Source organism: Hyalella azteca, unplaced genomic scaffold (assembly GCF_000764305.2).
Source record: "Hyalella azteca isolate HAZT.00-mixed unplaced genomic scaffold, Hazt_2.0.2 contig8326, whole genome shotgun sequence".
NCBI lineage: Eukaryota > Metazoa > Arthropoda > Malacostraca > Amphipoda > Hyalellidae > Hyalella > Hyalella azteca.
Window position 1 is genome coordinate 1 of NW_025938423.1, and position 8,422 is coordinate 8,422.

Genomic DNA, 8,422 nt, shown 5'->3' on the forward strand with positions numbered 1-8,422 from the left:
CAGCAGATACACTGAGCTACACTGTACCAGCAGATATACTGAGCTACACTGTACCAGCAGATACACTGAGCTACACTGTCATAGGGCGGTACATTGTTAGCTCGACTGTAAAATGATTATTAGATACGCTAAATTTGTCGCCAAATCATTCATTTAATTGGCCTATTATACATATACAATACATTATAACTTCTATAATTAATATGAAAATCACAGAGTGTAGCGAAATAATGAATTATATTATAAAAAGAAATGTGTCTTACGTATAGCCTGCAGCTGCTTGGCAACAGCGTCGTACTTGTCAGTCGTGTCAAGAACTGCCAAGTCACCCCCCCTTGCTTGGCAAGCGGCTCGCCCGGAGTCCCGGTCAAGGGTCACGTCTGACAACCAAATGCAGCCCGCTGCACCAAGCTTCTCGTAACCAAGGATCTCGTCGCAACCTTCAACCCAGAATATAAATTAAATTAAATTAAAATATAAATTAAATAAATAAATTACCTTCAGCTGAAAACTAGAGATAAAAGATTGCATTTTATAGAGTTGCCTTGAATCAAACGTGTAAAATTAGGTAAAATGAATTTACAGCTAAATTTATTTTCGTTTTAGAATCAAGATATTTTTTAATTTGCTATTACCCCTTTATTCACATACACATTTGAGAAAAAAGATTGCATTTTGAAAAGTTGTCTTGAATCAAACGTGTAAAATTAGGTAAAATGAATTTACAGCTAAATTTATTTTCGTTTTAGAATCAAGACATTTTTTAATTTGCTATTACCCCTTTATTCACATACGCATTTAGGATAAACTAAATAATATAGAAAAAATGCTGTCATAAATAACATGCTCCCTCAGTGATGTCCAATCGTTCTGATGATGTAAAAAAACTGATGTAAAATCTCTAACTTCCTTGCAAAAAGTAGTTATGTTCAGTAGATATGTCCTTGCAAAAAGTAGTTATGTTTTTCCCCAGTCAGTTCCGATTTGGGCTCATTTAAAGACTATCCTGAATATGTTAACAAATAGTCCCGCTGATGCTGGTTTGTGCGATGTTACGAAGATTTAGGAGATAAATAAAAAAATTATTGAAAAAAATCAAATTAAAAAATTATTATTTAAAATAACTGAGACAATATCATTGGTAAGAAAAAGCGTTACTCAAGTCTCTTGTTTCCCAATTATAGCAGTAAAAAATTATAGCAATTATCTTCTAAACATGAAACCATTCCCTGGTTTTTAATTAATAAAATCAATTCTTCTTTTTTTTTTTGTTGGAATGGTGAGTGTGGGAGGCCTTTAAAAAAAACATTAACACGAAAATGTAACAAAAACTCGAAGATATTTAAATGAAGCATTGCGTTGTATATTGTGCACTCAGCCGCGGATGAGAGAGCTGTAGCCCCTAAAGTTAATTAATTTTTTATTTCGGTCGAATGAGTTGTATGTCAACAATTGCTTTCGAAAATATAATATTATTGATAGAATTCATTGTGTTTAAAGGTTAAAATATAGCTTTTGGCATGTGTACACTCTGTCTCTTATACACATCTAGATGTGTATAAGAGACAGGAGCTACACTGTACCAGCAGATACACTGAGAAACGCTGTACCAGCAGATACACTGAGCTACACTGTACCAACAAATACACTGAGCTACACTGTACCAGCAGATACACTGAGCTACACTGTACCAGCAGATACACTGAGAAACGCTGTACCAGCAAATACACTGAGCTACACTGTACCAACAAATACACTGAGCTACACTGTACCAGCAGATATACTGAGCTACACTGTACCAGCAGATATACTGAGCTACACTGTACCAGCAGATACACTGAGCTACACTGTACCAGCAGATACACTGAGCTACACTGTACCAGCAGATATACTGAGCTACACTGTACCAGCAGATATACTGAGCTACACTGTACCAGCAAATATACTGAGCTACACTGTACCAACAGATACACTGAGCTACACTGTACCAACAAATACACTGAGCTACACTGTACCAGAAGATATACTGAGCTACACTGTCATAGGGCGGTACATTGTTAGCTCGTCTGTAAAATGATTATTAGATACGCTAAATTTTTCGCCAAATCATTTATTTAATTGACCTGAATGACCTATTATACATATACAATACATTATAACTTCTATAATTAATGTGAAAATCACAGAGTGTAGCGATATAATGAATTATAATATAATAATATACGTTTAAAAATTACTTTTTAAAGACAACACTTCCAAAGAATCCAGTATCTCCAATCTTACAGATGTACCATGAATTTCTCATCTAATTTTCAAAAATTAAAAAAATTAACTTTTCAATTATTTTTAAATATATAAATTTTTTTTACATATAATTTTTTTTTTAATTATTTATTCTGTTAATTGATTCATGCATTGCCTCTGACTTCACACAAGTGTGCAAAATTTCAGATCAATTAGACAGGTAAAAGTGTGTCAAATATCAGTTGCAAGATTTGGAGCTGACAAAATTATTTTTTCAATTTTTTAATTTTGAAAAAAAAAATTTTCATTTTAAAATAATTTATTTTGACATTTGATTCATGCATTGTCTCCAACTTTACACAAGTGTGCAAAATTTCAGATCGATAGGATGAGTAGAAGTGTATTAAATTTCGATTACAAGATTTGTAGCAGACAGACAGACAGACAAACAGACAAGAAGTGAAGTTAAAGAGAAGTGTTGTAAAAAGAAATGTGTCTTACGTATAGCCTGCAGCTGCTTGGCAACAGCGTCGTACTTGTCAGTCGTGTCAAGAACTGCCAAGTCACCCCCCCTTGTCTTGCACGCGGCTCGCCCGGAGTCCCGGTCAAGGGTGACGTCTGACAACCAAATGCAGCCCGCTGCACCAAGCTTCTCGTAGCCAAGGATCTCGTCGCAACCTTCAACCCAAAATATAAATTACCTTCAGCTGAAAACTTAAGAAAAAAGATTGCATTTTATAGAGTTGCCTTGAATCAAACGTGTAAAATTAGGTAAAATGAATTTACAGCTAAATTTATTTTCGTTTTAGAATCAAGATATTTTTAAATTTTCTATTACCCCTTTATTCACATACGCATTTAGGGTAAACTAAATAATATAGAAAAATGCTGTCATATGTAAATAACATGCTCCCTCAGTGATGTCCAATCGTTCTGATGATGTAAAAAAAACTGATGTAAAATCTTTAACTTCCTAGCAAAAAGTAGTTATGTATAGTAGTTATGTCCTTGCAAAAAGTAGTTATGTTTTTTCCCCAGACAGTTCCGATTTGGGCTCATTTAAAGACTATCCTGAATTTGTTAACAAATAGTCCCGCTGATGCAGGTTTGTGCGATGTTATACGGCGATTTAGGAGATTATTGCTCCAGAAAATTATTATTTAAAATAACTGAGAGAATATCATTAGTATGAAAAAGCGTTACTCAAGTCTCTTGTTTCCCAATTATACCAGTAAAAAATGATAGCAATTATATTCTAAAAATTAACACGAAAATGTAACAAAAGCTCGAAGATATTTAAATGAAGCCTTGTGTTGCATACTGTGCACTGAGCCGCGGATGAGAGAGCTGTAGCCCCTGGAGTTAGTTAATTTTTATTTCGGTCGAATGAGTTGTATGTCAACAGTTGCTTTCGAAAATTTAATATTATTGATAGAATTCATTGTGTTTAAAGGTTAAAATATAGCTTTTGGCATGTGTACACTCTACCGCAGTTGAACGAACTATTCTAATCAATCTAGTTCATATATTTTTCCACGGGTAAACTGATAGAAAGTAAAACGTGTTTTCGAAAGTACAATTTGTCATTATTAGTCTCAAATCGTTGAAAATGTCGAAAAAATGAGGTCGCTGTTGCGGGTTGACTTAAGTCATTATTCATGCTCTGTTGCGGGTTGAATAACTGAATTTGAAAAAAATAAGGACGGTTTTAAAGTATAAATGAACCCTCACGTACCTGAGTCGACCCTGCCGCTGATGAGGGTCGACCCGCATGTATGACCCGCATGTATGTAGCGGGTTGACCTAATATTCCTTGAGTCAAATTAATCAATATTAACAGTGCTTTAAAAATAAAAAGTGGTTTAAAAAATATTTCTTTTTTAGTAAATGATAAATGACAAACTGTAAAAAAGTAAGGAATTTTTTAAAAGTATAAAGGAACCGTCACGCACCCGAGTCGACCCTGCCGCGGATGAGGGCGATGTAGCCGGTGTAGTTGGCGAGGCCGGACGGCACCTGTGGCTGCGTGGCTATGTGGCAGACGCCGGGTGTGCCGGTGGCGAGGGTGGCCGATGTGGCGTACATGGGGCCGTATGCCACACCGTAGCATGTGGCTGAGGTGCGGCAAGAGGTGACACATTGACCTGTTGGTATATTAGTAGAAGAAGTTTATTGAATATTTAATGATTTGGGAAATTAAAATGAAATTTCTTTGAATTATCCGAACAATATTTAATACGTTACAATATTTAAATAAAATTCAGCGCTAGAGCGTGACCGCAACATGAAATCTAGGATACCATGGTCAGAATTTACCTAACATGGCGTATTCATTCCAATGGTAAATCAACTTCCTTCTTTATGACCTGCACTCTTATAACCATATCTTATCGTCGAATTTTGTTTCGGAATAATAATTCCTGATTTTTTCTAAAAGTCTATAAAACACTGCGACAAGACAGTGCATCAAGACAAATTGGTATGAGCACTGCGGCCTTCTTCAAATACCAGTAGCCTCATTATGTTAGCTTATTTGCTAGATCGACCGAGTAATCTTTTCGCATCTTCTCAAGCTGAATAGCCAGTTTTCCAACAAAGAATAATCATGCTGGCCACGCCACATAAACAAAGAATAAATCAACGAACTGCACTCACTCACAGATTCGTATTCGTAGAACAGATTTTCTCAGTGCGCACGATTTACTCAGCAAAGCCAGAAACCTCGCAAGGCAAAGGCACCTCTAATAATTCTGATTTATTACCCAACGAAGGTATACTGAACTATATTCATCAAGATCATTTCGTCGATAACCTATTCATCAGACGCAGAAATATGTTAAACTGCGACTGCAGTGAATAAAATTGCTGCTGAATATGGACAAGCGTGCAAGCTCATGTGATGGATGACGATCAAGAATGTTATTCACCAAAAATTTGCATTCTTTAGAGGAATGTTAATGTTGAGAATAACGCACAAGGTTGCTTGTCCGCATACAACTCAACATTAATTTTCAATACAATGTGAAGAATATTATCTTATGCTACTGCTTAAACCTTCGTTAAACCTTCGTTAAAAGCGTTATTAAACCTTCGTTAAAAAAGCGTTATTTCGTATAAAAGCGTTAAAAGCGTTATTTCTTTTTTCAAGTAAAATTCTGGATTCCGATTGATTTATAAAATCAATCAAATCATCGTGTAGAACATCCAGTGCATTGATTATACTTTATTATCATTATCATTTCATATCAGATCAATGCATTGCGGTTGTAAATGTCAGCGACATGAACACTTAAATGTCGAATGAACATTTATACGTCGAAATATAGACTCGAGAATTTCAAAAAAATTTGATAATTGATGCTCACGTGTACTTACACAGAACAGAGGTCTACGTGTACTCACACTTAGCAGGGATCTACGTGTACTCACACTTAGCAGGGGTCTACGTGTACTCACACAGAGCAGGGGTCTACGTGTACCTGTCTCTTATACACATCTAGATGTGTATAAGAGACAGCATTAGTGAAGGGTGCATTAGTGAAGGGTGCATTAGTGAAGGGTGCAGTAGTGAAGGGTGCATTAATAAAGGGAGCATTAGTGAAGGGTGCATATTAATCCCTTCACCTCCCCTTCCATCAACCGAGTTAATTAAACTCCAAGGCACCACAATTTATTCAAATATGGCGTCGAACTGCAGCAAACTTCGCTGTGTAATTTTCGGCAATTCTTGTATATCAAATACAACTTCCGCATGATTTCCACAGCATTACTCGTGTCTAAATCAGCTGTAACATTTTTTTATATAAATGACTTTCAGAATATAATTTGAATAAGATCAATTGAAAATTCTTCTGCGTAACGAAAGAAAGAGAGTAAAAAAATGTCAAACTTCTTACGGGGTATTTTTCACTTCGGCTCATCTTTGTAAAGTGCATATACATCATTCATTTCTAAACAGATTGCCCTGCAGGTCACGCGTGCAATTTAAATGATTAAGTCAATCATTCAAGCTCTACGTTAAAAGGAATTTGGAAAATGCAATTCTTCTTTTTCGACATCAAACGTTCATGGGTTTTGGCTTGGTGCGTTTGAACAACGAGTTATGCATTACACGTGGTCAACATTACCGAGAAATGGAGAGATATTCTCAAAAAGCCTCATATGAACGCCGCCTAAAGTTCACTTCAAAGTCGCTTCACTACTAACCGACAAAAACACAAAACCTGAATTATTGCGGAGTAAAATGCCAATGATAAGGCTAGCTTCAATTGATGCTAATGTATCCAAAAATGAACAATAATAATTTAAGGTGCCCATGGTCGTATAAAGAGCGGCCACTGAAATACGTGTTAAAATCTCCGATAAATTTTGTTTAAGTCAAGGCAGGGTGAGTATCACTTATACAACTTAGAGAATCATAGCTGAGTTATTGGTGAGATATCGATGGCCATAGATCGGCCAGCGATTAGATAGACTGTTTTGAAGACGCAATTGGGAAGATATTGGACGCTGATATTGGATGGTAAAATGTGCCAAAATGATGGGATGGTGCATGATATTTATGATGTACTTTGCACCAATCATTGCATCATCGACTGAAAGATCGTGCCAGTTGCTAATGGATTTATTGATTGAACAAATGGCTGACTCAGATGATTGACTCAAATGATCGACACGAATGATCGACCCAAACAAACGACACGCATGATTGACTCAACCGATCGACGCCAATAATCGACACAAATGATCACAGTATATAAACGACTTGAACGATCGACGCTCGATCGTTTAAGATCAAATGATCAAAATAATCGATCAAAGTTGATAAAACTCTCAGAATAAATAACCAATGCAATTTATTGTCGGAAAGGCTGTAATCAAATGAACGGCGTGATTCGATTTAATTGATCGTCGCTCATGATCGCGACACACATAATTAAATCAAATGATCCACGTAAAAGATCGAGTCGAACGGCCGACACGTGTATAGAACGTAGTTCGGGGGGCGAATTATTAATTACTTAAGTTGTGAATTACATTAAAAGATTGTGTGTTGAGAAGGCTAAGGGAATGTGTGTAGAAGCGGTGAAGTGTGTGAGACACTTTGTTCTCGAGACCGACCATTGTTTACGTTGAACGTAGGCAAGCCATTACGAGGAAAATTTCTTCATTTAAGGGATTCGGCGTCTCTTTCGAGGGCAAAGGCAAACTGTGCGCGCTGGCGACGTATATAAGGAGCGTATCTTGATTCTTTGTTCTTAATTTAGTGGTCACGGTCACGGAACACAGTCTGCAATGTGCGGATGTTGTGACGGCTGCGGCCGTGAGGCCAGCGGTTACGCCCGTATTCGAACATTAACGGTCGCTAGTGTCCGATGTCAATCGGGCGTCTCATTCCATTCTTTATAATTATATTCTAAGATTTGATAATTTGTAATTGAGACATTATATTCACTAGACGTGATAGAGATTGATGGAAAAGTACTGTATATAGAGCTGAGTCAGCATGGATAACATCACGCGACACATCACGCGATCAAGATGTCAGTAGTGGGCGGAAGACGTGATTCTTTAAAGGGGCGGGGACCTTAAGGCCCCCAGTAACTAACTAGCGCGCCGCCTATATATAGTAACTATAACGGTCGACGTCTTAGCCTAATACTCTAATATAACACTCATGTATCCACTCCGTATCAAGATATGTTCTCAAGATAGATGGTGTCTTACTGATCATTCCCGCGCTTAGTCAACGGATCCCTGTCCTCAGGTAGAAATATATAATCAGTCAGGTGGCGCTAAATATGGCCGCCTAACACGAGAAACTTCGACTCATCGATACAGCTGCTATTCCTGCTAGAGCTTCTACAATATCTTAGTGACGGCCACGTCGTCGCAATATTTCTGTACGGCCAACAACTCCGCAATGCCGCAGCGGTCGCTATATTCAATAATTATTGCAAGACAACCCCAGAACAACCAGACGATGAGCGATTGCACCGCCAACAATCCATTCAAGTAACGTTGAAAGTTCGGTCGGATACAGGAGCAGCAGTTCAGCCACGAGCTAGCAGCAACGTCACTAAAGTGGAAACCATCACCGCCACTTCAAAATGCGACAGCCCATAAATCTACGGCCATGCGGAATTTTAAAAATCTTTTGAGATTGCCGCTCTACAAT

The 8,422-nt window shown here is 37.3% G+C and overlaps 1 protein-coding gene across 1 annotated transcript; it reads right to left on the reverse strand.

Annotated features, from left to right (window-relative positions):
- Window positions 1–263: 263 nt before the first annotated feature.
- LOC108668287 lies at window positions 264–4,382 on the reverse strand (the record flags this gene model as incomplete). The annotated part of the gene is made up of 3 exons (XM_018155473.2): window positions 4,197–4,382; window positions 2,746–2,922; window positions 264–440 (listed from the first exon to the last, which is right to left on the reverse strand). Coding segments are annotated over exons 1-3 (487 nt in total), but the record flags the coding sequence as incomplete, so codon positions are not given.
- Window positions 4,383–8,422: the final 4,040 nt, after the last annotated feature.